Here is a 27,762-nt window from a genome sequence, read left to right as displayed (position 1 = left end):
GCATCATCTTTGTTTGGATAACCTTCACAAGAATAAAGAAAATAGATTAAAAAATTATTATATTTTAATTTTATTTTAAAACCTATAGATATTTTTATCTTTTAATCTATCATAAATTTATTAAAAAATTAGTTTAACGAAAGAAAAGAGAGGGAGAAAAATATTTTTTTAAAAAAATTAATATTCAAATTAAAAAAAAAAATTCCTCCCTTTCCTTTTGTTCTAAATCTCCCAATCCAAACAAAACCTAAACACGAGACAGCAGCACAAGTGCCAATTAGAAGGACAGTTGTACCATCTTCTGTACCTAAATGCCATAAACAACTCGAGCAAATCAACTTCACGATTGCATAGAAAAAATAATGCACTGCTCCAATTTCCACGATACGCCAGCCAAAAATTTGTCCGTGATCCTTTGATAGCAATGCAAATAAAAAAGGAAAAAGTATGCAATATGAAAGGACACTGCAAATTCCTTCATCAAATATCTACTTTTTTGTGCCTGCAAACAATCAAAGCCGCCTCATCCCTTTCCCTCCTCTCGAGGGTCATGCACACAGCAGAATCCCTAAACCGATAAGATGTTCATCTTAGAATCAGTTCAGTGCCATGGGTTCTTTCTTGCATTTCCAGCCCTTCTTTGAATGCTTCTAGAAGTTTTAGAACTCTGCAAATAAGAACAGGATGGCGTTATGAGACTCTATATAAGCATTAAGAATACATCAGATACCTGTATGGTTTGACATACTGATTTAGTCTTCTTCAACTTTCCCCAGATCCTGTTCTTTGGAGGTTTCAACTTATAAATACAAATCATCCAATGATGCGTAGTGAATACCTGAATCAAGCACCAGAGTAAAATTTATCCGGCAGCCATGAAAAAATTAGGCATGTGAAGAAGCCAATGCATAGCTTGCTGATCCAGGCATATTCTGACAATGACAAACTAAAAGCCAACGGAACTGGAAGACAGTATGCTTCAGTCAGATTTCGAAATTTGGTTAGAAATAAGAGAAAATGGAAGACAACTTTTGGTGCAGCAGTTGTCAAAACATGTAATAGGAGAGCTTGAATTTTTGTTTTCCTGTTTCTGTCCTCCTTACTTGATCAAACCCTGGTCCACTGTCTCCACAAGTCTAGAAATAAGAAACTAAAATCAGAAGCAACATTGTTGCTGCAACTGTAAATCAAGTGGGAAACCAACAGAACGATTCACAAACATGTGATAGGAGAGCTTCTTCATGATGGCATTCAGCATTGTTGGAGTTGCATGAACTTTTACAACTTGAGACACCAGCAGCTAAAAGGCAAACAAAATATCAGCATTTCCTTTTAATCATCTAATTCTTGATATCCTCAAGTTTAGTATTATTGCAATTAACTACAGGATGTCGGTCTTGCAGAATAGCGAATTCCCATGGTTAACAGGTTCATTAACCTCTAAGAAAAATTCAGTCAAATAAAATATAGAAAATAGCAAACAATATACACTTTGAACTAGCAAGCAAACAAATTTAACTATAAATCCACAACATGAAAAGGATCCTATTTGAAAATCAAACCCACAAAACTAGCTGGAATATTTTGGTTTTTCTAGGCTCAAAAAGGCCCCCTATGAGATGTTGATTCTTTTGCGGATGACTAGAAACATACCTTATACTTATTGCTACCTGTTAAGTAGCTTGACCATATTTGGTTGAGATATCTTCAAATAATTAAAAACTTCCACATATGCATTCAACTGACAATTAATGCCTTGAAAATCACATGAAAAAAAAAAATCAATCAACTCATATTTACTTACACTGTACCACATATATCCAACGAGTACACATGCACACATACAATTTGAATCCTTTAATTTCTATACCTGTCTAGAATAAACACTATTGATTACATTAACGTGAGTCCACCAACTTGCCGATGACTAAACTAAATAATTCTAGTCTCTTTGAGAACTTTTTAAATTATGCAGAGTACATTAATGAAATGCTGGACTCGACTGCTATTGCAAATGTTCCAACTCATATGAAGTATAGAACCAACAAGTTGAGTTCAATCCTATAAAAAGCAATGGAATTTCAGCTGTTACGTGAATGTTCTAATACATAATGTATAACCAACAAACACAATTTCAATCCTATAAAGGTAATGGAAGGTTATAAACTGAGCAATCTGCCCTGTGATAAATCCGATCAAGCCAAATGGAGCTTCTACCATGCCCCTTGTGGGCAGCAACATGCCTGGAGCCACTGAAGTGGATCCTTTAGATGTAATACACATCTGTTCCATATCATCCATGCCTAAGATCCCAGCTTCCCAGCCTCATTCAAGCACTATCCTTTGCTTAAAATGGGCATTTAGAGCTGCAGATTCAAGTATTGAGGTGCGGGAATGCCAGTCCCACAAAGGCCTAGGCCACCACAAATAGTTGGGATCAAATCCTGATGTTAAATCTCATGCATCTTCTGGACAATGTAGTCTGCCAAGTTTTCATTGGTTGAAATCATGTTTATTACCAGAGAACTGCTTGTTGAACAGGCTGGAGGATACCTACCTGTGAGCACCTAACTTGATGCCTGACTTTTCTTTCTCATTCTCTTGCAAAGACATTGACTATCAGAGTCGCACACAGTACATATCATCAATATTTACAACTTCTAAAATATGTATGCATTTAGATAAATTGGGGTTCATTTTTCCATTTGAAGCCAGCACTTATATTGGTGCTTCAGCCACTGATGCTGGTACCATGCCCAGATGTAAAAGGGTGGGGGCTTGACATAGGTTGAAACACATCCATCTGCCTGAGCATACCTTATATGCAAAAACTCCTGAGAATTCTAGAATATTAAAGAAAAGAGGGTTTGAATTAAATGAATTCTCTAAACTATCCTCACTAATACATGAGTGCCATTTCAACACCATCTTAGGTCCTCTAGATACTTTGGAATAGGATTCCCTCATTTGTAACTTTAGTCCTCGATATTTGTATCACTTTGGCACTGTCTCCCATACATCCTCTTGTATGGGAGTTTATGGCTGTGTGGCTCCATAGAGCTACTTCTTGAGACTGACAAATTACTGTTATTATGCTAATATGCACTAGATACCAGACTACATTGACCGTAAGACTCTAGATTGTGTTCGTCATGATAAAACCATTATATCATATATTTTGTTGTCTAGTTCTAGAGAACATAAAATTTTTATCTTTGTATCTACATAATTACCTAACAAAGCAAAAGGTTTTGCACAACATATCCATCAACAATTATGCCTTACTTCAGTGTCTAATAAGTTATATACCTGTTTCTAAGCAGTAAAGTTTATTTTTGAGCAATATATGTTCAAGCTCACCTTTTCCTTCGACAACCTCCTCAGTTATCAGCTTCCTTAAGCCTTTCCACACAAAGCATGTCCAAGGAATCCTTGGCATGGCGAAAACACCAGTTTTTATTCTTCAACTGCATGGAATAGAACAAAGACATTCAAAAAATTGAGCAGATAAGCAAGAAAATGACGGTCTTTATCAACTTCTTATAATATGATTTAATAGCAAGTTGGGATTCTGATTGGTGGGATAAATCCAAACAACTGTAAAATTATTTAATATCACTGGTGGTGTAGCCCACACCTAGAAAGATCATGGAGCACAACTCATCTTCAGTATGACAGATTAGATCGAAATATATTCAGGGAATATCAAACAGACAATTATAGGAGTTGGGAATTTGTGGCTGTCAAATTAATTTGGACACGATGTACACAGCAATTCCTGTAACAAGGGTCAGCATAAACATAAAAGCAATTAACATTTTAAATCAATAGCCACAGATTGTTAAGGCAAGGATTAAGAAAGAGCCTAAGGACTGAAAGATGGGTTAACAGTGATCTTTGACTTAAAACTGCCAATGTGGCGCTATTGTCTCATTATCATAGTTGGTGTGGCTATACTGGAGGGATGCATGTTTTCTAGCATGAGTGCCACAACAATAGCCTCTATGCTTAATGGCCCATTGGACTAAGTTCAGGAATGTCTACACCCAATTGGTAGCTCATTTCTAGACTATCTGCTGGCCTACCAAAAAGGAGGAACATCTGAAATTTGTAGAACATGTGGTGTATGCACTACTGATTCATCACAATTCTGATCAGTATTTTTTAGCATAGACTGATGAGGTCATTTTTTGGCATAAGGACAATTTAAGAACTATGTAAAGTTATTAAGATCAAGTCATTTTCTATCTCTATTCATATTTGGAATATTTTATGGAACACAACATAAAAGTTTTAGGAACCATAGCAATATAAAGCAATGAATCCTTGTAAGTACTACCACTAGCACCTAAACTAACAAAGCATGTATGCATATGACCCAAATTATAAGGTAGAAATATGTTGATTTGAACCCGAATGTGTGCACCTGCAATTTGCCTTCCTACCATATAAGCTCCATTAGGAGACTAACTGTGTAATATGTTTCGCTTTCCAATTTCAGGAAGTATAGAAAACAGGGGCTGTTTGAGAATGTAGTATTATAGGGTAGATGTGTTTGAATATTGAGATCTTTCATTCTAAGAAGTTGTGTCATCAGATGACACACCTTTATCGTGATGTCACCATTATACTGACTATACACCTTGCAAGTTTGTCTTAACACGAAATTAGCACTGAGGACTGCAATGGGCTTTAAAGTGGAGCATGGCTTAGACAAGCTTTGCTTGAGGACTTATGAGTCCAGGTATAATACCAACATGATTAGCCTCTAGAAATGGTGAGACATGCAAGTTGTGTTCTACAGGAGGTTAATCTGGAAGTTCACTTATAGGTTCATAAATCTTGCTTTTAAGAATATATGCTAGATGTGTTGCATGAGCAATTTCTTAGAATTTTGTTTTTACTAAAAGGTGGAGTAGAAAATAGTCTTAAAAGGCAACATACAATATATATATATATATATATATATATATATATATATATATATATATATTCACGATTAAACAAGGCTCATATGAGCAGCTGATATTGCCTTCTGGTTTATCCAGATTCTCCAAATACTCTGTTGCTTTAATACATATTAATTTTCATATATCAAAACCTTTCCCTGGAACAAATGTTGATTGCTCTGATAAAATTCTCACTACAGCCAATTGGAGATATGCCTACAAGATTATAGATGGACTAGATATGAAGCTTCAAGTTGTTTACTCTAAACACGTTCAAGAACTTATTGCGAACTTATATATAGATGTTTTATACAATTCCAACAAAATCAACTGGAGGAGGACAGTCTGAAAGAATAGCATAATCCTCTCATCAACAGGTTATCTTTCCACTACTATATTTCACATGAATAAATCTCAAAGAATTGTAGGCACCATGCACCTTTAAGCATTAGTCCATTATCATCCATCAAGACCATTGACTTTTAGTGCCAACAACAAGGTAGCTCCATTTTGACTTGGAGGTCATGGGTTCGGAACATAGAAGCAGACTCCTTGCATATGGGGGTAAGGTTGTGTACCCCTGACCCTTTCTAGACCCTACTATGGCAAAAGCCTTATGCACTTGGCTGACCTTTTTTAAGACCACGGATTTAAGTGCCAGTTGGTATAAATACTGTGCTAGTGCTATACAGGCATGCACCATTTGGATGTAACTGCTTGTGGTCTAGCATTTGGCGAGTTGTCATGCTAGCGTGGACTACATGTGCCAAGCACTAGCATGGAATAACAACACCTGACACTATAGTGCTAGCGAAGGCTGGCATGCATTGGCACATAATACTTCAATTCTTAATCAAAACACAACATGTGATACATAAGACCAAAGAAAAGCCATATACAAGTTACTATTCAGACTTCAAATTCATACACCTAGCTGAAAATTTACTATAAATTTATGCATTTAGTGGAACATCTAGCCTATTCTCATAAAATTATGTATGAATCTTTCCATATTTATTTAGATATATGCTGCTAATAATATGTAATATAAAAAAGGAAAAAAAATTCACTTTACATGGTCACGATACTTTCTACAGTTGTCTACAACAAGCATGTGTCTTTGTATATGTCCATTTTCACAACATCATCAGTATGAACTGAGGGAATTCAAGTCCTCTCTCAATCCTTTGAGATCATGTCTTGTTCACAACATCAATATCACATCAAATGTCAGATGTCTCTCGAACTTTCAAATTCATGCAATAGTTAATCAGGAATTAAATGAGCCACCAAAACTAATGCTCATTCTTGAACCTTCGAATACATGCAATGGCACTAGGCTCATGCTCTTTCTCAAAAATTCAAATTCATACAATGGTTACAAGGAATTAAATGAGACAATTAAACTCATGCTCTTCATGGAATATTGGCATTCATGAAACGGTCACAATCTCTTGAACCTTTGAATTCAACAGTAATTGCTCAATTTCTCAAGAGTTCAGATTCTCTCCAATCTAGACTAGAGAGGATGAGCCATCCAGTCACAGCCATATGCATATGGTGATACGGCCATGATTGAATGGGCCCCTTGCAGCACATGAACATCATAGTGTGGGGTCCACTTGATCATGGCCATCATGCCATACATGGATGGCCGTGACTGGGTGATTGGCAGTCTCCAATTCAACCCCATATTGGAGAGGATCTCAACTCCTTTTTAAATCCATGGAATAGTTATAAGGAACTAAATAAGACTTTTAGACTGATTCTCTTTCTCAATCCTTCGCATTCATGCAAGGGTTTAATGGAATTAGATGAGAGACTTAAACTCATGCTCTTTCTCGAACCTTCAAACTCATACAACAGTTATAAGAAATTAAATGAGACACTTATACCCATCCTCTTTCTCAAATCTTTAAATTCATGCAACAGTTATAAGGAATTAATTGAGACCCTTAGATTTGGGCTCTTTCTTGAACCTTCGAATTCATGCAATGGTTATATACAGAATTTAAATATAACATTGGTCTAGTGATCTTGTTGAACATTCAAGTTTATGCAACAGCTATACGAAACTAAATGCAACATCAAAACTCATGCTCTTTCTCGAACCTTCAAAACCATGAAAAGGTTACAAGGAATCAAATAAGACAGTAGACCTGCACAGGCTGCACTCTCTCTCAAACCATGAAATTTGTGCAATGGTTGAAATGAATTGAATTAGACATTAGTCCAATACTCTTTCTCAAAATTTTAATTCATGCAAGCATTGAATGGAATTGAATGAGGGGCTTAAGCTCATCCTCTTTCTCGAACCTTCAAAATCATGTAAGGTTCATAGGAATTAAATGAGACACTAGACCCATGCTCTCTCTCGAACCCTCCATTCATACAACAGTTCCATAGAACTAAATTAGACATAAGACCATGCTCCTTCTCGAGCTTTCATATTTATGGAAGGGTTAAATGGAATTAAATGAGAGACTTAAATTCATGCTCTTTTTGAACCTTCAAAATCATGCAATGGTTGAAAGGAATTAAATGGGACACCCTTTCTCGAACCTTCAAATTAATCTGATGGTTGAATAGAACTGAATTAGACATTTGATTGATGCTCTTTCTGAAACCTTGAAATACATGCAACGGCTACGCAAAATTAAACAAGAATTTAAACTCATGCTCTTTCACCAACTTTCAAATTTAGGCAAGGGTTGAATGGAATTAAATGAGACGCTCTCTCTTGAACCTTCGAATTCATGCAATGGCTCAATAGAATTGAATTAGACACTAGACTGATGCTGCTGGCTATGCAGAATTATCTTACCATTTCTATCATCCGTATAGGCACCACCATGATATTAATGCAAAACTAAGTTCAAGCTTGCTCTCACAGTCTGGAGTTCATTAGTGCAGAATGAACCAACTGGCAACAGGTTTAGTATGAAACAAAAGAAACCACATATTTCTATTACCAATAGCGGCAAGCAGTATAAGATTAAATCCTCTCTCAAACCTGTGGATTTACACCCACAACATACACGCAAAACCAGATGCAAGTGCTCTCTCGAAACTTCAGGCGCTAGAACTAAACGACAAGTGAACAACTGCTATATAAAGGCAAGAAAGGGTTCAGAAACACACCAAACAGAGCTACCACAATAGCCATCTTATGAAGCCAAAAAGTCTCCACCACAACCCTTCCGGGCATCGATAAGCCCGAAGCCATTAGAGGGGATTCCATCAATGCCCTCAACATCCGTCCCATACCATCCATACCTAAGAAACGGGCAGCCAGGCCTTAGAACCGCTCGCCTTCAATTAAGGCCTGCTCCCAGACCTCAGGCTCGTTCCTGACGTCTGGAAGTCGATGGCTCCCCACAAGCCAGGAAACCTTCCTTGGGTCGGCACGGAGGTCGCCTTACGGCACTCAAAATCCCAGACCAGCTCCTCGGAAGTTGGAACCGCCCGGACGAGGTGCTGGAGGCCAGTGGTGGCTCCGGACGGGAGCCATGATCGACTTGGTGCGGGAGTTCTGGGGAGGGGGCCGTGGAGGGATGCTTGGAGACGGGGAAAACCAAAGGCCCTTACGGCGAGGGGAGGACCGTGGCGATGGGGTTGGGCTGCTGCACTACTCGACAGGTAACGGGATACAACATTGAGTTATAAGATCGAATCATGAATTGGTATAAATAGGGCAGATCAATGAAATAGAGATGATCCTGATAAAGCTCTGAATCTCTCTCTCACATAGAAATTTTAAGCTTAAAAATAAATAGGAGTCTTGTGATGGATGATACTCACATGAGAAGTTGTTAAATATGGTTTCAGGTTTGCTCTCGTCACAGAAGCAAAACCCTAAGATGCTCTTTGGGAGGAGCGATGTTGGAGAAGGGGTTTTGCTGCGTGGCAGAAGCTTCAGGACACCTGGCGGCGTTGGCGGGGTGGGGGGACAAAAGAACGAGGTAGAGAACGCCACTCGAGACGGTGGAGGATATTGGAGACGGATCAGAGGACGCCATCGTAAGAGAAGAGGATCAAGAAGCACAAGAAGGCAGGCAAAGTTGGGAGAAGGGAAATTGAGATGTAGTTGGCGAGAGAACAAGATCCCGGCGAAGAAGTGCAAGAAGAAAGGACCCGGGAGGTAGCTGGGATGGGAGCCATGATCGATTTGTTTTATTTATTTATTTATTTATTTACAAAAAACCCACTGTACCCCCCAAAAAAAACATTACCTAATTATGTCTTGGGTACAATAAAAATTTCAGTTGTACAAGATTTCTAAACATATATCAACGATTTAATTCAGTCAAAGAATTCGCGTCCTAATCTCTACTCCAAATACCATGTTTATGCCTTTTTTTTTTTTAAATTTCTTGAAAGATTGGTTTGGTTGGGATATGTGTCTAATGATTCCTAAAAATTATTAATCAAATTAAATAATTATAAAAAAATAAATATTATCATCTTCAGGACGGAGAAATTACCGTTCAAAATAGCATTGAAAGGCGATTGCTATATTTGATGGGACATAATATTATATGAACATATTACTAAATTTCAACAATATTTTTAAATAAATAATTTAAATATTTTTATTTTGTTCAATTCATTTATTAGCCATTTATGATCTATTAATATGAAGATTGTCAATATGAGTCATTTCAAATATTAAAATATATTTATATAAATTAATCAATATTTTTAAAATAATTATAAATATTTAAAAATATTTTTTATCCTAATAATTTTTAGAATATTTTTAATATACTAATAAATATATTAATTATAAATTTTATAAACATATTTTGTTAATAAATAAATATATCAATTATTAATAAATCCCATACTAATTTTATTAACCATTAATAAATGTTTAATAATTATTTATTTATATTTATTAATAAATATACTAATAATTAATTATATTATATTATCATTTTAATATACTAATTATAATAAACTAATTTATTCTATTATTTATAATAAATATATTGATATATTAATATATCACTAACAAATAATATATTTAATAATAAATGTATCATTATTAATTATAACAAGAATATATAATAAATGTATATTGATATTAATAATTATTTAACAAACATTATTATAATATATTAATCATAATATATTAATATAATATTAATATATATTATTATAATTAGTATATTAACTATATAATATAATTAATATAATATTATTATAATACAATCGAGGGTATTTTTGTCAAATAATAATGATTTCAAATTACTTTCACTCAATAACTTCGAATGGAAAAAAAGTGATATTTATTTTATCATCTTAAAGTAGATAAAGAATTCATCATTTTTTTTATCATTTCTCCCATTTTTTTTTCTATCAAATATGATAATCTGATATATGATTTATTTTTTCATGCCAAATTACCTGCAACCATAAAAAAAAATGTTTGAGACTGCTTTATGTATTGCATAGAAAAAAAATAAGGCAATCCGCTAAAATTTTCACAGTACACCTAATTTATTCGTGACCCATCAAAATTTGTTAACTTCCTTTGATAGCAATGCAAATGGTACATGATATGAAAGGACACTGCAAGTTCCTTAATCAAATATCTAGTTGTTAGTGCTTGCAAACTATCAAAGACGCCTTATCCCTCTCCCTCTTCTCGAAGGTCATGCACAGAGCAGAATCCTTACACTGATTAGACGTTAATCTTGGAATCGATTCACTGCCATGGGTTCCTTCTTGTATTTCTAGCCCTTGTTTGATTGCTCGAATAAGTTTCAGAACTCTGCAAATAAGAACGAGATAGTGTTATGGGAATCTATATCAGCATTAAAGATTAAACTAGATGTTTTCACGGTTTGACATACTGATTTATTCTTCAACTTTCCTTGGATCCTGTTCTTTGGAAGTTTCAACTTATAAATTCGGACCATCCAATGTTCTGTGGTGAATGCCTGAATCAAGCACAAGAGTAAAATTTACGCAGCAGCCATAAAAAATTTAGGCATGGGAAGAGGCCAATGTATTGCTTGTTAATCCAGACATATTCTGACAATGACAAACTAAAAGCCAATGAAACTGGAAGACTGCTTCAGCTCAGATTTCGAAAATTTGTTAAAAATACAAAAAATGGAATACAAATTTTGGTGAAGCAGCTGATAAAACATGAAACATTGACAAGCTACTAAAGATTTGAAATGATTTCACCTCCTCAAAATGGGTTAGCTCAAACTTTTTGTTTCCTATTTCTGTCCTCCTAACTTTATCAAACCCTTCTGCCTCTGTCTCCACAAACCTAGAAATAAGAAAATAAAATTAGAAGCAACACTGTAGATCAAGTGGGAACCCTATGGAGAGATTTACAAACCTGTAATAAGAGAGCTTGTACATGAGGCAATTCAGCATCGTTGGAGTTGCATGAGCATCAATATGGTACCGTCCATCCCTCTAAATTAAGGGGAACAACAAAGTGAAAAGCAATGGTAAATGCCATTGATGTTTCATCAGCTGGTACCAGAAAAGCTGTAACTGCTAACTAGTGTACATATGTAAGCAGACTAATACATGATGCCATGTAATCATCTAAACAAGAACTCATCATACATGGAGGAAAATGCATAGAAAATATATGTCCTGCCAGATAGAATTTAGAGTGCCTCAGCAACACCAGTGTGGAATATACATCAATAAACTAGTGGGAAATATTTATCCATTTCAGTTAATGCTGTAGTTTGTTAGTCAATTAACTCAAAAATTCATTAGTTGACCAGAATGAAAACTGAAAGTCAGAAGTAGCCAAAGCCCTAAATGCAGTAATAGATATAGGAACCTACAAGATAATCCTGTTCCCTGATGTGCGGAAATACACCACCTGCGATGCGAACCATCCATATGAACTTATCAATATCATCACTTGGGTAGCCAACAAGACCTGAGAGTCCAAAGATGATGTAGAAAGTTAAACATCAGGCTCTTCCTTAGAGATACAATAATGATTTCTCACAAGTGTAGCACTAACCTCCAAAAACAACCAAAACATATTTGACATCCAATGAGTTAAAAATCTCCCAAGCTGCTTTCTCTGGGGATGACACGGCAGCACCAACGGTTGCAATATGGGTGTTATTCCAGGTATTATTGTCGACTATGACAGTACGATTAGCCATAGCAGTTATTTGGTAACCATAATCCCACCAAGATGCCACCTGCAAGAAGTGATCTCTCTCATTAAAGAAATATATGTGTGACAAGCACATCAAATATCAGAATGAAGAAGTATGAGAATCAACAAGGTTATTCATCTTGTGCTAGTGACATGGGCTCAAGGCAAGCGAGCAAACAAAAAATAGCCCTTTGAAAATCTTTCCAGAGATAGGAGAAGCATTAGAGCATAGTTAATAACACAACATAGCTGGGATCTAATTTTGAACAGATATTCAAGTGGTTTTGCTTGAAACAGTATGCTTCAAATCAGTTATGTATTAAATAGGATGATATACAGCCAACCACAAATGCACATTTTGTCTCCCAATTTCAGTTGGCTAGTAGAAAGTTGAAATATCTAAAATACAAGGATTCCTTTGGTCGTAACTCGATTGTAGGTGTCAACCCCATAGAAAAAACTTATCCACTTACTGTTTTAATAATACAAGTTACAGGGAATAACACTTCAAGAATCCTAACTATCTATTAGAATAACCATATGAACCAAGAAACTTTGCTGGCTCTAGAAGATGATGAAGTAACCTTTTTTTTATGCAATCATGCACAAATACAAAGTTGAAGGGGCATTTCTATTCAATAAAAATGAGATCAGATCAGCAATGGAAGTGCCCTAGATATATGTTGGCTCTCAAGTTAGCATAGTTTACCTTTGGTATAATAGTCCAAAGGTGCACTGATTGGGAATTAACTCACCATAAAGCATTTACAAGCATAACATATCCAGCAAGCTTATCTTTGTACTTCATAAAATTGTATCCACCAAAAGCCATATGGTTCTTACCATCCCATCTAGCAAAATGAAAATTTGTTTACCAATTGAATTTTGATTTATCTTTTACATGTAACACAAACATTCAAGTGTAGGTACTGTCTACAGCCGCCAATTGTTGGGTGTGGCAAAAAGAGAACGAGTTAAATGCACTTTTAATCTGCTTATATGATTGTGTTTCTTCTAATAGGAAAGATTGTTGGGTCTGAATACATTAATATGTATTTATTATAATCCAGAACATCAAGGGAAGAAACAAAATTTTATGTGTATGCATAGTCAGTCAGGTCCAAAATTTATAATAAAAACAAACAAAGATTATTTTTTTAGAAAAAGCTAATGTCTCTAATTATTCCTTCACAAATATTAATTGCACTACAAGTCAGCAATTCTATCTTCATGTTAAAAATGATAAAAGAAAACATAAAAAAAAAAAAAAAAAAAAAATAAAAAAAAAAAAAAAACAAAGATTATTTTTTAGAAAAAGCTAATGTCTCTAATTATTCCTTCACAAATATATTAATTGCACTACAAGTCAGCAATTCTATCTTCATGTTAAAAATGATAAAAGAAAACCATAAAAAAGCAACTCCACAACATAAAAACAAATAGCATTAGTCTCTTGCAGAAGTAGGCCTAGAATGACCATCATTTTTTTCCTTCAAAAAAGTACATCTTGGCAAACAGAAAAAACTGTTGTATAGAACGTAGCAAAAAAGTCATAAAAGGAGAGGAAGACTCACCTTATCATCCACATCAGTATTGTGCTGTAGCCATGCATAGGCTTCACGAAAATCATCAAACACACGCAACCCATCAGGGGTATAAGATTTTAGAACAATTGCAGGGGCAGAGTAAGCTGTTGCTGTTGTCCATACACAATGGCCCTACAGTAAGAAATTGCAATAAATTTGACTGACCTATGAGGAGAATCATAAGAGAAAAGAACTTTATCAGAATGTATGAAACAAGCTCATCAAATTTGTAAAAGCTTACACAAATGCCCTACAATTATCCATTACATCTTTTTATTATGATGGGCTTCCTAGATACCCTCACTAGAACCACAATCCTGATCACACTTTGAATCTCCAACATCCAGCCAACATAACAAAACAATATGTTTCATCATGCAGAACAATTTCCATAAGGGACAGGGGGCATTACTGATTGCAAGCTTTTTATGGAGAGTTTTCCTCTTACATCATATTGGACCACCAAATGACATGACTGCAAGCATTCATTCCATGGCTTGTAAACTTCCTCCAATTAATCAACAGTATGTTGTTATTTTTGAAAAGATTATATCACCAGGTCAGTGTATATGAGCCAACATACCTGTATGCTGTAATAGTTATGAGCCTATTTCTTTTCCATCTTGAGTGCATAATAGTTCAAGTCCAAAAGAAAGAAGAAAAAGAGTCCTTTGACTGGTCAATAATCAGTTAAAAGCCATTTCTTTTCAGTCTTGAGTGCATAGCTCAAGAGCATTCACCTTATCTCTCTTTCATGGTAAATGTTTATGCAGTCCAAGAAAAACAATCCTTTTTATTGATTTAAATTCAATGCTTCTAAAAAACAATGATTATTTATTATCATTTTAGACTCAGTTGTTTCTTTGATTTCTCAAGAGAGATAAATGTCAACTACATACCATAAAGTTCAGCAGTGAACATCATAATGGTGCACAAAGCAGAACAGTCTGTTGTTATGCTAGTTTAGAAATCAGTACCATATGAGACAGGCTAATAGAATGGAAATAGTTTGACAATTGAACCTTTATAGGCAACTTAATGCTCAAATTTACGATTCACAGTCAAATAACATGCATCAAAGAATCTTCGATCATCAGAAGCAAGTGTCAGGGAATCCAGGCCTACCAATAGAGTTAACATAGAGGATATAATTCTATAGTACCATATAATGAAAGTGATCAAGCATAGAATTTAGTAGAATATGTTATCTAATGAGGATGAGGATGGGGCATTATTTCAGGGAACTAAGATGCTTTCAGAATAAAAGGTAAGCCATTCTGAACTACACGATGATTGTACAAAATGCAATAGGTTGAATGAAACTTAGACATGTTTTCATGATGCTAGGGATATATAAAGAATTTTTTTTCAGATTAGCATGACCCTTGAACATGTTGTGCGGCTTGTCAGTAGTTAGACAATTTTGCACATATGGAGGCTCGATAAGAGACTGTTTATTATTTTCCATGTGAGGACCCATTGAGGCAGCTACCAAGATTAAGGATGATCTGTACATGGGCTTCCACATATAACTGTACACTTCGCATATGTTCACTATTAACAACTAAAATGAAAGACACGACATAAGCTGAAGAAGTTAATGTTTGGCAAAATTTAGAATAAGCATACATAGCATACCACATAAAAGCCACCAAGTGCGATCAGAAGAAGAATGACAACTGCAGACACTTCCTGGGGCAACACCAGAAGCTTTTTTCCATTTTGGGACTTACTAGTAACTTTTTTCACAATTTCTTGTTCCTTTTCCTTCTCATGGTTCTTCCTTGATGGTTCTTTTGATACAGTTTCAGATTTATCAGTTGTTGCATTGCTATCAACATTCGATACATCATTTTGAGCTATAGAACTCTCAGAATTAATGTCCCCTGCCTTGAAGTTATATCATAACAGCAAACATTAGTAGGATGTTCAAAAATAATGCATAAAAAATATAAAATAGCAAGCATACAATGACAAAACTAAAATTAAGGGGAGCAAGCACAAGGAAATGCATAAAGCACAGACACCACAAGGTGGACTGTCAAGCATGTAAGGCACCTGAAACTTGATTGAACGTGTGAAAACATCGAAGGCTTCAGAAAGAGCAATTCCGGACATGACGCATGCAGCTGGAGCCAAAACAAGCATAAGACGCACCTGGGAATTGATATACAATTATCATAATATGGATGATAAAAGAATCATAGACTGTAAAAACTATCTAGAATCTTTCTGTCATTTCCTCACCATTACTCCAGAAAAATATGCTGATATTGCTAAGTAAAGGATCATAAATGAGCTGGCATCAGATAAAGGTGAAAAGCATGCCTGTGCAACATGTAGAAAAGTTGTCAGTTGTTGAGATTGTATCAAATTCTTTGCATATTTTCTTATTTGTGATGGTTCTCCTAAGACAGGAAAGATATATTAATATTCAACTATCGACATTCCCAACTGAAACCCAAACATAAACTGGTGGAGGATTTTATATCATTGAATATGTTTTTGTGGCATTAGAGCACTAAGTCTTCTATTTTTAAAATAAACAACATCAATAACAAGTTCGTAAAATGTGATCTTATATTCTAAAGGCAAGCACTCTAAGCACTCTGTTGGGTTGCAAAGCAAAGTTATAATCCATGGGCTTACAGGGTCATCTTTAGCACAGTAAAAATTAGACAGAATTTCATAAATAAGATAATTTGAAAATACAGATAAAATTTATAAGTAATAAGCATAAATCCAAAATTAAGTGCTGGCTGTTTGGAACTTCTTGGTCATCATGGTTTTCATTGTTGGTCCAATTTCCTCCTCTTGTTCCTTTTCTTTTACTCACCCAATGTCTCTATTTTAAAGACTACAGCTAGAAGTGCGGCTGTTGCTGATTGTGATGGCTGCTATTGCCAAAGAAGAAGAGAGGGGAATGAGAAAGAGAGTTGTACAAAAGGCATCAACCTACTAGACAGTTAGATTGAGTTGGCATCCATAACCAAGTCTTTTAGCTAGGCCACAAGCGCTTTGGTGAAGTTAACATACATGTTGCTCATTCAAGGCAGAGTCTGCTGCTGGTTACTTCCCGTAGCAGTTGCATATTAACCAAAAGTTTTAGACCTTAATATCAAAGATGACAACTACAATTATCTTTGGACCTTAGTAATTTAACAAGAAATAATCCCTCCATAGGTAATATTCAAGTTATCGATAAAATTCATATATGTAAGCAGGATCTTGAGTTTATTGGTCTGAAAATAGTTAAAAGAATCAGAGGACATCAAGGATATATTATTTTATCAAATTAAATAAAAAAAGAATGCAGTAATCAGCTTCAACTCTGCCTGGGGTTGCTTGGAGAATAGCTGATCTGATAATTACAACAATGATAAATACATGGACAACTGAACTGCAAAAGAAAGTTCTATAATTTCTATGCATTGTAAGAAGTAGCATCCATGACAGCCTCAAAGCAAAAAGGATCTCTTAGTCATAATCTCAAAAGAAAACTTAGACATGCATTAAAGTCAATATAGACATGCACCGATCGAAGAACAACATTTAAATTCAGTGATAAGTCCAGAACTTACTATAATACCAGCTGGAACCAAGAATGCCAAAACATTTATGTCCACAAAATATAAAGGCCACGTTGGTGGCTGATGTTCACTAACACTAGCAATGATTGGTATGTACTTGCTCGCATATGTTCTGCCACACCAACAAAGAAGGAAAATCAAGATGCTATGTTGTAATCGTAACCTAATAAAAGAAGACACAAATATATCCCGTCATTCTAAGACCAATGATTTCACATTGAAGCAAAAGAAATTTTGAATTCAAGCTTCATGTTGCTTTAGGACATGACTCTCCATCTTTGTTCTAGAGATGATGGATACCATTATCAGGTTTTCATATATTCTCTCTACTTCTCTAGTTTATCTTCTTTTTCTTGAACATTCCTGCAATCATCTAGTACCCATATCTGTTTCCTGGTTAAACTTAGCTGCCAAATACTCCAGGCACTTGATCTCTACTATCAAAGGTCTAATTCACTTACCTGTTCACCAATATGGTGAAATGGCTCCCATTTATGTTCAATTTTATAAAAAATTTGATTCCCAAATTTTATTGTATTGTGAAGAGCTTAGGTCTCTCTATCATTGAAGCTAAGTGTCATCTATGCTCTGTTAGTTCCATTTTTTCAATCAACTCTACTTGCACTCTGCCACAGAAGTATCAGCATTTTCATCCATGGAGAGCTTTGTGTTTCATTCATTTAAAACATGATAAATAAGTAAAAGCCTGTTTGCACCTGGATTATAAGAGAAAAATTATGAGAAGAGGAGAGGAGAGCACTAAAGAACTCCAAATGTATTATTTTCCTATCTTCTAATGCATTAGCATGTGATGTGTGTCATTTTATCCCCTTCATCCTGAACCTCACTTTTGGAATCCATGGAGAAATTTACCTTCATAGTGTTTAGATTCCTAGGCACAACTACAACGCATGTCCATCTTTGCTATATCTTTTTCAATAGAATGTATGAGCTCCAGAATCTCTGGACTGACAAAGTCTATATATTTGTTGATGATAACCCAGGAACAAAACATGGTTCTGGGATTAAGCTTAAGGACAAGAAGAAAGTGGTTTCTTTGCATAATTTGAGTCCAGAGACTAAATCCATTCGTTATGCTGGTTTTGTAGTCCTTTTTCCAACTGTAGTTCAAATTATAAGAATGCATTACAGAAGAATGTTGATTGCTTTCTCTTGGGGAACAAGGAAACAAGGATTGATAAAGCTTGCTATTGGAAGCTTTGGGAATAGGTATTCTTTAATAAATTACTTTGTGTGGACCAAATGTATAGAGGTTTGTGCCTCTTCACAACCTATAAAATCTAAGGAGAAAGTCATGTGCCTTGGATCAGTGAGTCGTGCGCTAAAATCTTTTTGGTTCTGCAACTTGTATCTCCAAGCATCTGCTAACCTCATCTCAAAGTGTATGCCTCATTAAACCACATACCAGTTGCATATAATGGCAATGCATTTATATAAATCCTCAAAAATGCAATAATCATATTGTCTCTTAAATTTACATTTCCCATAACTGCGACCATTTGATTTCAGAGCAAGCACATAACCATGAGTAACAACCATTATATATCATCTTGGAGTTAGCTATGTTACACAGTTCTAAAAGCTTTATTACTTAAGTACACCAACTGAAAAGGTATGACAATAGTCACAACTTTAAGAACAGGTGCTTACGGATCAAGAAGACTCAAACTACGCCCGCTCCATCCTTTTGTGGGGCTGGAAGCCACCGATGCTATGAATATGGCGATAACCGCACAACAAACAGTCCTGAAAGAAAATTCTGTAAGTACATTCACAGAAAAAACTGTGTAATTCATCCAACTACTCTGTATATGCTTAGATTGCCAGTATTGAAAGTAAGCAACCTTTAGAAAATCTAATACTTAAAATCATGTTTACAAGCACAAAACATGTAAAATGCTACGTAGGGCCAAAGCTTACAAGCCAATTGTCACAGCAAGTGTCATAGCCACTTTGAACATCTTTGGAGATAGAATCCCTTTGATATAATAAACAAGGGCAACCATGTGAATGATTACAAAAACCTGCATATTTTGTTGAAAGTCAGCAAAAGGAGAGTATGATGCATAACACGCAAACAAATGTGCAAGATCTGCAAAATAATATTAAACAACAATAATTCTCTCTAATTCTCTCTTCTCTTCTACTCCATCTTTAGTACCGATCAACTCACTAAAAATAGTAAACATGATATATTAAACTTTGAGTAAATGGAATTTAATTTAGAAGTCAACTATTTTTTCCAAAAGCAACCGAGTAATTGCAAAAATGTATCATGCTGAACATTTGAAAATGTCACCTAGATAACTAGACCTCTACTAGATTGTGACAGCTCTATCATCTGTGGTCCTTAAGAATCATATAGCCTACACATCAGAAGTATTTATCAAATCTAACTTGTCAAATGACTAACCCATCTGTTTTAATGCAAATAAATGTATCTATTATATTTAATAGGAAAGCCCTCCATGACTGGATTGACCACTTTGCTCCCTTTTTAAGTTGTACGTGGCTTGCAATTTGGGGAAGGGAGGAGTTTGCTTAAAGGTGGGAGAGCTATTCAGTTGAGGAAGCAGAAAATGCTTGACCTCTTAACCTCTTTCATTGTCTTTGGGATTCTAGAAAGAAAGTATAATTCTGATAGCAGGGTTTTGTTATTGGATTATTTTGGTTAACCAATATCCATTTCTTGCTTTTGTCGCTCATGCAGTTTCTTTTCTCATTAGAGTTTTGATGGTTCCTCCATGGGAGATCCTATACATCCTGAAAATCTCAGCCGACCATGTGTTTCCTTGTGCATCATGTACAGGACTCTATCAGTGAAAGAGAATCAGTGCAACTGGCAAAGAGTTCCCAATGGTGCAGAGTTCGCACCTCTTGCAAGGTTCATGAGGTTATAAACTTAAATCACAAACATGAGTAGTAATACACCAAAATAAAATTGACTGCTTGAGAAGTTTTTCATCAAAAGTACATGTTACGCAAGAAGCTTAGAAAAATGGGAAGAATTTCGAACCATCAAATGAGCGGTAGCATGACAAATGCATAATTAATGAGCTAAATTAACATAGATATACCGACCAGAAATGACGAAAAATGCTCTGACGTCATCACTGTATTAAAACCAACCACGGGAACCAAAGAAGCTAGAAGAGTTCCCAAGACAACCTGCATCGAAAAAGTCTTCAGTGGAAAATTCAACAACCTAACCATCCCTAGAATAGGGAACTTGCAAATTTTAAATCCTCGCACTATAAAAACTCACCAGAGGAGCATAAGCAATGTACAATCGTGAAGAGTAGCGACCAGTTACAATACACAACAGAACATGCATGGGAATAAGGTTAATGATGAATGTGTAGCCTCCCCAAGAACACACCTGGAGAAAAGAAAGTATTATCAATGGATTTATTTGCACAAAAAAGAAACATATGCAGATTCAACGTACTATGCTTACCATGTAGAAGTATGATAAAGCATTTAGGGTAGCATAGAAGAGTGATCCTGAATTCAGTGTCTGCACATAATATAAAGAAAGCAGCAGATAGGTTATTATACTGAGTAAACAGTTTTCTGACTGCAGATATTGAGCTCATCTTATACCTTTACATAAAAATAAAATGTCAATATTAGAGCAAATATTGCTACAGCTTCATTGTCATAGCTGCCAGCCACAGAACGTGAAATATAGGAAGGCACCTGCAAGTAAAGAAAGAACGGATGGGTGTTTAGAACTATGGCAGATTTTCAAGTGGAAGCTGCAAGGAGTCACTTGGAGATTAAAGAAGCAAACATATAACTGAATTTTAGAAAGCAACAGTGTGCATGCATATTGTTGATTCTGAAACCTGATTGGCCAAGCAACACTGAAAAATATAAGGCCTGTACCGTCCAAACTTTTTCCACGGCATATAAAATGATAAGCAATAAACAAGCTGGTTTGTAATTGGCATGCATAATCAAAATGCAAGACAATTCTCAGTCAAATACACAAAATGCTTAATGACTAAAAATGACAACATATACCTTCAGGCGGCATTTCCTTTGGGGTTTATACAATTATGGAAAATGGAGGCAGGAAACATCTAAACTGAGGCTTTTATGCTCTTTATGATCTTTTAAGTTTTCTTTCCGGGAATTTACCCATCAGATTCATCAGCCACTACAACATGCTAATAAATATCTACCCATATCCTATAAATATTTGTGATGGTTTCCCTTCAATAGTAATTTCAACTATAGGATCAATCACTTTTTCTAGAGATGAATTCAATTCCTTACGTCAAGCATTGATTTTTGCTAGGTTTGTGGAAACTCCTTTCATGTCTAACACTAGAGGTTGGCTTCCAAGTTGCTGCATGAGACCAAAAAAGTAACCCATAAGGTAGCTTTCCAAGTAGCTAGATTGCCTTTTCCCATCCTGCAAAAAGTTGCACTGCCAGGAGTTTAATACCAACTTAGAGGTTGATATCATATTGAGAGATGATTGTAAATTTGTAAGATGTTCTAGAACTTTGTGGATTTTGCCGATGTGGGCATTACGTACCAGCCAGTGTGGGCCGTACTAGATGAATATGTTACTTCAGTCCTTGCTTATAATTAAATAGTCAAGTTAGAACTAATTACTAATCAGTTCTAAAGCTAAGTCTGAGACATAAACCACTTACTCAGGACATGTATTGAATCTTAATTTTCCTGAATAAAGTTTGAGTTTGAATCAACTTGAATCTGATCTAAACAACTTGTTTATGACCCAAAGAAAAACCTACATTTCAATATCAAAAGATAATTAAATTGATTATGAAAATCTAGTCTCTAGATAAGGGGTTGGCTCTATTTTGACATATATAACCCAACTCAAAAAGTTGTGAAAAACTAGCCCCTCATGTTGATCAAACAAATCCTAAGCTTTCTCAATACAAATGCAACATGAAAACAAATTCAAGCTTCTGGTTTAGTTATGAGCAGACTTTGTACTAACTTCCAACATCCATAACTTAGAGAAATTTAGAATCCTACCGAATCAATCAAAGATCGCTGACTCAGAACCAGTTCCCATGCCGGGCAGCTGGTGATACGAGTCAGTACGCCTCCATATCAGATTGTGCCCGAACCGACATGAAAATGGAGGATGAATTGGAGAGTAAAAGAGAGTGAAAGAAAAAGTGGGGGGAGAGAAGGAGAGGGAAGGAGCAGAAAGCCGGTGAAGACGTCTACAATTGCCGTTGGAGGGCCGTGGAGGCTACTGGAAGGCTGTCAAGGCTTCCCAAGCTCCACGGTCCTCCATGAGAGAAACTGAGAAGAGAGAGAAATAGAGAGAGGGGAAGGGACGGGAAAGGCAGTAGAGAGGTCACTAGAGAGTCGCCGGATGGCCTTTATGGCCATCGAGCAGTCCAAGAACCCCCACAACTATTATGGTTCAAAATAGGGGCTTCGTCCCTATTTTGTCGGATTTTTTAAAAAATCCATAACACAGTGAGTCGGCAATGGATTTGGGCCACCTAGCAGCCACTCGATGGTCTCTCCATCATCTTTCTCTCCTTCCTCTCCCCTTCCTTTCCCCCCCTCTCTCTCTCTTCTCAATTTCTCTTATGGATGATCGTGGAGACCTAGAGTCTCGGTGGCCCTCTGGCAGCCTTGAAGGGCCACCGGCTTTCTCCTCTTCTTCCCTCTCTTCCTCCTCTCTCTCTCTTCCTCTCTTTCCTTCTCCCTCACTTCTTTTCGCCGGTGTTCCAAATCGGATATCCAAACCATACTGATTAGCTGCCGATATGATTCAGCATGCCCTGAATCGCTTGGTTTGGGCTGGTTTGGCAAACCATCAATCAACGTTTTATCCATGTTACAGCATAGTTACTTTGTCCAATTTTATAACTAGAGAATCAAGCTCAGATTTCCATATCCAGCAGATTTTTTCCCTCTTTCCACAAGAACAGAATTGAGCATATAAGTTACCATTGCTAATAGGGCTGCTGCAGTCAATCCAGCTCCAGTGCCCTTAACTTCCTGTGGACAGAACAATGGTAACAAAATAGTTATTAAGAATGTAGTAATGCAACAGCATTTACAATGCCAGAAGCTGTTAATTTTGCAAAAGACTCTACCTTTGTCAGAAGGTATGTAGCCCAAGCTGCATTAGCAGAGAAAATTGGAGCAGTGAATACACAGACAGTCTCCACTGATAGAGGAATATTCAAGGAATTCAGTAGCCTGAAATTAGCAAGCAAGCATTCTGATACCATGAAGTTCATTAAGGTTCCGACATATGCAGACCTATTATATGAAATTAGAATACCCATATCAAGCACATACCACCACATAGAACCTGCTGTTAATGTCAAGCCAGGATAAACAGTTCCACCGATGGCACGACCAAGAGGATACCTACAGACAGGTAAGAAGAGCATCACTTCAAATTTGGATTTAATTGTATCCGATATTGTTTATATCGCAAAAGTACATAAGTTTTTTGGGCCCAATACCAGGTTCGATCATCAAACCAGTTCCAGAAGTCATAAATTCCATTATTTGTAAGATACTGAAACAAGTGACGTAGTCAGATAGAATAGAGTAAGCATAAGTGGGATGCAAAACATAAGTTTTTCAAGCAACCAAATGAAAATTTGACCCAAAGTAGCATACTGAAGCCAGTATTGCTAACATTGTCAGTTTGCAGTTTTATTCAGTTTCTTCATCCTACTTATGGTAAGGTATCACCAAAGAAGCTGTGGTTAGCTAAAAGGGAATGATAGAAAAAGATGCCTACAATTGTCAAAGAGACTCGGGTCCACTAGTTAGCACCATCTCAATAGCACATGCTAATGAGAAAGGTTCCCTGTTCGAACTAGGAAGGTGGAATTCCCACCATGTTTTCCAGAAGAAGAAAGAAAGAAAGAAAAGGAAAAACATTAAAAAATGCCTGATAATTAACACTATACTATGAGAGCATTGTTATACACTAAATACGCTACAAATTTTTCTTTGAGTCATGTTAGCTTCTTAGTCTCTTTTTCACTGGAAAATCAAAAAAGGCCTTATCTTGTTAAAGCAATTTGTATACATGAAACTTCTATGTTGAATTAATTGCTTCTCTAACTGAATCCTGAGCAAAAATTTCTCTGTTTCGGTATTAGAAGATCGACATATGCTGTATAAAAAAATAAGTAAAAAAAAGCTTAATACATTCACAATGTTAGCCGAAAAATCAGAGTCAATTTTCTTGCAAGAATATCATTCCGGACAGTTAGACAAACAATCCAACCGATGGAAAACAAAAGAAAAGGGTTTAGCACACTTGGAACAATCCTGGAATTTGTCCAGAGCTTAAAGTGTCAACAAAACAAACAAATTACAATGGGAAAAATAATAAAGATCATCAAACGGATCCAACCTGAGTGACTCTATAATTGAAGTATGGATCAAACTCGTGAATCACGCTCTCATACTTGATAACCTGAAATGCCAATCAACCCAAAAATGAAATGCCACAAAGAATAAGCAAATAGTCCAGAGATTGGGAATCAAATCATGCTCCACTCCTGATTACAGAGAAACAATGGAGATCAGGTCTAGGGCTTTGAGGGTATCCTCGAGAGGTCGAGAAGACAAAAAACTTACGGAAAAGAGGCGAATCGAGAAGGCGAAAATCCCGATAAGGAGGAGAATGAATACACCCAAGATGCCCCCGAAGGCGTTCCTGAGAGCGCTCGCTCCCTTGGCCTCTGCGATTGCCATCATTGCTGGCGGTCTGAAACACAGGAGATCTGAGAGAGAAGACAGACTTTGAGAGTGCCAATGTAGGGGTTTAGGAACCCGAGTCCTGCTGGACCGGGGCTTTTATCCATCAAATTATCTGAAAATCCTTTCAAGATTTTGTTGCAAGGGCCCTATCTTGCTGCGAATAGAATCATCTCTTTACCCAACCAATTAAAGATCCAAGGAAGGTACTTCATGAAGAAAAATGATTTGGTTATCTTAGCTCTTCAGACTACAAATTGCATGTCTAGAACAAAACCCTCACTAAATTATATAACACAAAAAAAACATTAAAATAGAGATAAGCAAAATTTTTATTTGTAGTAAACATTACATGATGTACAAAATGCTGAGAAATTTGTTTGAGATGATCATTTTATAAAAAAGCTACTATGATGTAAATGGTATCTAATATGCCCATGTATTCAAGGCCATGTCTCATGTGTTGGACAGCCTTCAAACTTTAGCTTGTTTTTCAGAGAAATCATGGATGCATTCAATTAAGAAAGTGTTTTCACATAATTCCTAAATGCAATTCTTAGTTAATTTGTTGTTATCCAGAAGGTTAAGAACGAGCATTATGACATGTGTTGGTTTGGTAATTTGCCTTTGCAAGGCTTTCACATATTGGAGATTCCACTTTACTCATACCAACACATCATTCCTAGGAAAAATATGATTTTATCTTCCTGACCGCTTCCACATGTTACAAACTTACCTGTCCCAAAATAATACATATAACCTTCTTTTATTGCCCATGCATCATGTTCGTCTGGCTGACCACTAGCCAAAAACATATGGCTAAACTACACAAATTCAAAGGCCCAAAGAAATCCCAAAAAGCCAACTTTACATCATATAAATCCAAACCCAGAAAACCACAATTCAAGAAACCGCGATTCTTGAGAAACCCATCACAGAATTCATCAAGAATCTAATAACTCCTCAAACAAAACCCGCATTTGTTAGCAATATAATAGAGAATCAAAAGAAAGAAAGGCTGGAGAAAGGCAAGCACCTGGACTCCGCCTTCGCCGAGGCTGCAATGAATGAGGACGGCCCCGACGCTAAGCCTGTGGATGATGAGGGGACCTGGACGCTGACCCCTTTGGCTCGGCCATAGAATTGTGAGCAACTAAATTATTGCTAATTTTTGCTAAATTACCGTGGAACTACATCAATGCAACCCCCATTTAATGGGGTTTACTCCTCTGCTTCGTTTCTCTTCTTTGCTTCTATTTGATGAAATGCATGGTCCATAACGGACCAACAGTTACAATTAAAATAAATTACATTTTAGGCCGTTTTCTTTTCTTTTTCTTTGAGATGGATATATTATATGCCCTTAAACCGGACAAGATGTAGTTATCACGGGCGGTCTTAAACCTGAAATTTCGATTTAAGTGCACTTACTCTCACATGCAGTGCTTGCTTTTACCATCAAGGATTATTGCTAGCACCATTCTGACTCAACCATCTGTTCCTCTCATGTCGACTGGAACACGCTCGATTATTTTTTACGCGGTTTGGTCATGAGCAAAGACATTGAATGCCACCACAATTGCAAGACCACACTGCCCTGGATGCATTGATCCTATCACCCAATCCAACAACAATTTGGCAAATGGGCTCTTCCCATTTAGACACGAGTTCTCAAAATTTAGATGACGACAACTAAAGTTTTTGATGCGAGTGTTCACATACATGCTCCATGAGGGAAGAAATTCCAATCTGTTTCAACTCGCTAAATTCTTTCAAGCTATAATGTATGTCAAAGGTGGTTCACATGAGAACCTCTGGTCCTCTGCCCCTGGCTTCCTTATGATCGACTTTAATAAAAGTGTCAAGAGCGATGGTCAACATGGAGCCGGCTTTATCATTTGCAACCAGTTCCACTTAATGAGCTAAGAGCTGCGTGAGAGGGATTGATGCATGCCATTTTTTTTTGAGGGCTGAGCATATCATTCTAAAAACAACAACATGGATTACAATGAAAATGGTGTACCAAGACACCAACCTCCTCTTGTGGCAGAGATCCGGAGACTTGGAGCTGCAACTCTTACGTAACCAAACATCCCTACAAGGAGGGCACTATGCATCTAAGTGGATGACATCATACATGGCCGATCATGATAGAGCGATGCTATGGGAAACAGCAGCATCGTTACCCTAGAGATTGAAGGGTATTCTCGTGCTGATGCAGATAAATGTGTCTACTCTAGAGCCGTGTAAGCAGCTGGTCTGAACCAAAAAAAGATGGTATTTAAATCTATAATGCTTATAAAATTTTACGATGAACTCATTCAGTGTATTTAGCTACTATACGCTTAAAATATGGAAATTAGATCCATAATGCAGACAACAAATATTCATATGTGCACAGACAAGCTCCGTGAAAAGCATTTTACCCTTCTAGCGGGGAAGAAGATGATACACTACCGCTCATTCCCAAGCTTAGATGGTACAAGCAAGAATGAAAGTTGAGTGGTTATACTAAAGCGCCCCAGCAGACTGCTATATGGCACTCTTGGTTGATACTCATAGATGGGACTTAACGTATTGGCACTATATATAACCATAACCATTTAGCCTTCTTCCAACTATTTCAGATACCAATATCTAATGTTCAGGACAATGGACTCTTAAAAGGGACACAAACAATTGAATATTCTGATTCCTTAAATGAAACAACACAATACGCCATGATA

The 27,762-nt window shown here is 36.3% G+C and overlaps 2 protein-coding genes across 8 annotated transcripts; one reads left to right on the top strand and one right to left on the bottom strand.

Annotated features, from left to right (window-relative positions):
* Positions 1 to 325: 325 nt before the first annotated feature.
* On the bottom strand, positions 326 to 26,377 carry LOC105040813 (dolichyl-diphosphooligosaccharide--protein glycosyltransferase subunit STT3A). 7 transcript variants are annotated; one of them, XM_073252902.1, is made up of 27 exons: positions 26,073 to 26,377; positions 24,917 to 25,062; positions 24,690 to 24,752; positions 23,782 to 23,837; positions 23,612 to 23,683; positions 23,404 to 23,509; positions 23,255 to 23,305; positions 20,903 to 20,998; positions 20,757 to 20,816; positions 20,565 to 20,678; positions 20,381 to 20,467; positions 19,220 to 19,323; positions 18,950 to 19,045; positions 17,270 to 17,390; positions 15,936 to 16,016; positions 15,747 to 15,845; positions 15,327 to 15,578; positions 13,677 to 13,820; positions 11,959 to 12,145; positions 11,774 to 11,871; positions 11,308 to 11,387; positions 11,148 to 11,235; positions 10,808 to 10,894; positions 10,631 to 10,725; positions 3,361 to 3,467; positions 749 to 1,300; positions 326 to 667 (listed from the first exon to the last, which is right to left on the bottom strand). In XM_073252902.1, the coding sequence occupies exons 2-24, from the start codon at positions 25,034 to 25,036 to the stop codon at positions 10,660 to 10,662; spliced, it is 2,328 nt and encodes a 775-aa protein (XP_073109003.1). In that variant the 5' UTR covers positions 25,037 to 25,062; positions 26,073 to 26,377; the 3' UTR covers positions 326 to 667; positions 749 to 1,300; positions 3,361 to 3,467; positions 10,631 to 10,659. The 7 variants fall into 7 exon arrangements, with proteins under 7 accessions (XP_073109003.1, XP_073109004.1, XP_073109005.1 ...); XM_073252903.1 differs by having other exon boundaries at positions 839 to 1,300; XM_073252904.1 differs by having other exon boundaries at positions 326 to 1,136; positions 1,221 to 1,300.
* Positions 8,086 to 9,279, top strand: LOC105040806 (uncharacterized). Its single transcript, XM_073252908.1, has 2 exons — positions 8,086 to 8,588; positions 8,778 to 9,279. Exons 1-2 carry the CDS (start codon positions 8,459 to 8,461, stop codon positions 9,092 to 9,094), a joined length of 447 nt encoding a protein of 148 aa, XP_073109009.1. The 5' UTR covers positions 8,086 to 8,458; the 3' UTR covers positions 9,095 to 9,279.
* Positions 26,378 to 27,762: the final 1,385 nt, after the last annotated feature.

Source organism: Elaeis guineensis, chromosome 2 (assembly GCF_000442705.2).
Source record: "Elaeis guineensis isolate ETL-2024a chromosome 2, EG11, whole genome shotgun sequence".
NCBI classification, from domain to species: Eukaryota; Viridiplantae; Streptophyta; class Magnoliopsida; order Arecales; family Arecaceae; genus Elaeis; species Elaeis guineensis.
The sequence above is the reverse complement of the archived record's forward strand: the minus strand, read 5'-3'. Positions and strand labels throughout refer to the sequence as shown.

Excerpts from the sequence above, each read along its gene's own strand:
- LOC105040813 (XM_073252901.1), bottom strand. The coding sequence starts at position 25,036 with ATGATGGCAATCGCAGAGGCCAAGGGAGCGAGCGCTCTCAGGAACGCC. Across the intron at positions 23,684-23,781 it reads TGGTTTGATGATCGAACCTG|GTATCCTCTTGGTCGTGCCA; the intron begins GTATTGGGCCCA and ends ACCTGTCTGTAG. Across the intron at positions 23,306-23,403 it reads CTACATACCTTCTGACAAAG|GAAGTTAAGGGCACTGGAGC; the intron begins GTAGAGTCTTTT and ends TTCTGTCCACAG.
- LOC105040806 (XM_073252908.1), top strand. The coding sequence starts at position 8,459 with ATGATCGACTTGGTGCGGGAGTTCTGGGGAGGGGGCCGTGGAGGGATG. Across the intron at positions 8,589-8,777 it reads GCTGCTGCACTACTCGACAG|GTTTGCTCTCGTCACAGAAG; the intron begins GTAACGGGATAC and ends ATATGGTTTCAG.